This window comes from Henckelia pumila, chromosome 1 (assembly GCF_033568475.1).
Source record: "Henckelia pumila isolate YLH828 chromosome 1, ASM3356847v2, whole genome shotgun sequence".
Lineage (NCBI taxonomy): Eukaryota > Viridiplantae > Streptophyta > Magnoliopsida > Lamiales > Gesneriaceae > Henckelia > Henckelia pumila.
The window spans coordinates 72,446,461-72,448,834 of record NC_133120.1 but is presented as its reverse complement, the minus strand read 5'-3'; the positions used below and the strand labels follow the sequence as shown (position 1 = coordinate 72,448,834).

The following is a 2,374-nucleotide window of genomic DNA, read 5'->3' as shown; positions in this document are numbered from 1 at the left end:
TTGGTAAATAAGATTATTATTAATGACTAAAAAAAAGAGTTAAACAATATAAATGACTAATTTATTTAATAATTTTAATTTTATTGAAAATTAAATTAAAATATAATCATCTAAAATTTCACCGATTAATTAAAAAAATCTTTGCCACGTACAGTAAGATATTTTCACATGAAAATAACTAACAATATATTATATTTAATTAATTTTTTTCAAAAAAAAAAAAAGAAAAAGAAAAAGAAAGAAAAGAAGTCTACAACTCCGAACTCCATTTATCCAGCTTATTCATATTGTTTCTTTCTTGTATTCATTATTATTATTATTATCTGCTTAATTCCCACCTAGGGCACTTCACCACCGTCAGCTGAGAATATATCATTCTTCCGACCCCTCTTCCCACTTTTTCTTCATTTGTCGAATTCCAAGCTAGATTTTCTTCCTGGCCGGTGTGGGTTTATTTGAGGAAACATCCAAGCTACTGCTGGATCTGCTGCAGGATATATATATATATATATAACAAGGTTCATTGTGTATAATGGGACGGAATGGAATGATTTGAAGTTTAGATTTTTCTTTTTTTTTTTTTGTTACGCAAGTGGGGAAGTGGAATTTGATCCTTGAAGAAGGGAATTATAGCAGCTAGAGAAACAGTAGTAGTGTGACTGATGATGGGTGTCTAATCAATCAGTTGTTGTTGGATTCTAGTCAATAATATTTGCTTTCTTTACTTTGGATCTTTTTTTCTTTCATTTATTAATCTTCTGTTGTTGTGGGATTACAGCTTCATCTTTTTCCCCGGCCCCTAGCTAGCTATTTCTGAGAAAGATTCAGAGCTGGCAAACAATTGGAGGAATATAGATGTGGGATTAATGGCGGGTAATTATCACGACCTTCTTGCCGCCCCAGATCTCCACCTTGCTTCACCTGACAAGGATCCCGATGCGGTGGCTACCACTAGCTCCGGTGGCACTCCCACCATAAACCGCCGGCCTCGCGGCAGGCCTCCGGGTTCCAAGAACAAGCCCAAGCCTCCTGTCTTCGTCACGCGTGACAGCCCCAATGCTCTCCGCTCCCACGTTCTCGAAGTCTCCGCTGGAAACGACGTCGTGGATAGCGTGTCTGTTTATGCCAGAAAGAGGGGGCGTGGCGTTTGCATACTCAGCGGCAGCGGGACGGTGTCTAATGTCACCCTGCGCCAGCCCGCGTCTCCGGCGGGTACCGTGGTCACGCTACAAGGACGTTTCGAGATTCTCTCTCTCTCCGGTACGGTTCTCCCGCCGCCTGCTCCGCCAGGTGCTGGTGGGCTGTCCATATTCTTGTCTGGTGGGCAGGGACAAGTCGTTGGAGGGAGTGTGGTGGGCCCACTCTTGGCTTCGGGCCCAGTTGTTCTGATAGCTACTTCTTTCGCTAATGCGGTCTTCGAACGTTTGCCTTTGGAACAAGAAGAAGAAGAAGAGGACGCCTCCGCCGCCGCCGTCCCCGCTCCCGCCACCGTCGCCCAGTCTCAGCAAGCCGCATCCCAGTCATCCGGTGTTACCGCCGGCGGTCATGTCAGCGAGGGTGGCACCACCGCCGGAGGCGGCGGCAGTTCCTTTTTCAGCCCCTCGGCGGGCGGCAATTACCCGTTTTCCGTGAATCTATTCGGCTGGGGTAGCGGAAGCTCCGCGAGGCCGCCACCCTTTTGACTATCATCATGTTCATCTTCAAATTCTTGAAAGAAAAGTCGATTCAATATTGGGGGTGGGGGGTTAGCTAGCTAGTTTCATTGTTCTCTTTTTTCTCCATTTCAGTACATTAATTAGCAGCTGAGAAATGAAGCGAGGATCACTTGTAATTTATGGGATTTCTTCCAAAAACTTGATGGATTCTGTACTACAAATTTTACATTAGATAGACAAGTGTGGCGGCGGTGTGATTGTAAAAAATTGACATTTTCTTTTGTGAAGCTGATCAAGCTGGATTTGGTCTGATTTTTTGATTTTCAAGTGTAAGTAATTAAAGAGAGAAGGAAGATGAGACATCAATGGCAGCAGCACATGAATTAACAATTTGAAGCTATTACATTACATTTTCAAGGTCAGTAATCAGAGATCCTATCTCTTTTGTACGTAACTAGTTAATTTCCAAGCACAATCTTTGTATTTAATTTGGTCATTTGTGAGATTCTTGATTTCATGAATTTGTGTCCGCTTTATACTATTTATTTATAAGTGTGTTTGCGTATATCCATCCATTCATATATATGATCATCTTCCATATTATATGCGTCCTCTTAATGTTCCATTCATGAATAATGTTTTATTTGGAAACTCTCAATGTTTGTATTTGATAATCAAAAGATAGCATTATCGGATTTTATAGTTTAGAATTCTAGAGT

At 41.7% G+C, this 2,374-nt stretch overlaps 1 protein-coding gene across 1 annotated transcript; it reads left to right on the top strand.

The window, feature by feature from the left end:
• Positions 1-343: 343 nt before the first annotated feature.
• LOC140883376 (AT-hook motif nuclear-localized protein 27-like) lies at positions 344-2,045 on the top strand. Its single transcript, XM_073289819.1, has 2 exons — positions 344-518; positions 779-2,045. Exon 2 carries the CDS (start codon positions 867-869, stop codon positions 1,680-1,682), a length of 816 nt encoding a protein of 271 aa, XP_073145920.1. The 5' UTR covers positions 344-518; positions 779-866; the 3' UTR covers positions 1,683-2,045.
• Positions 2,046-2,374: the final 329 nt, after the last annotated feature.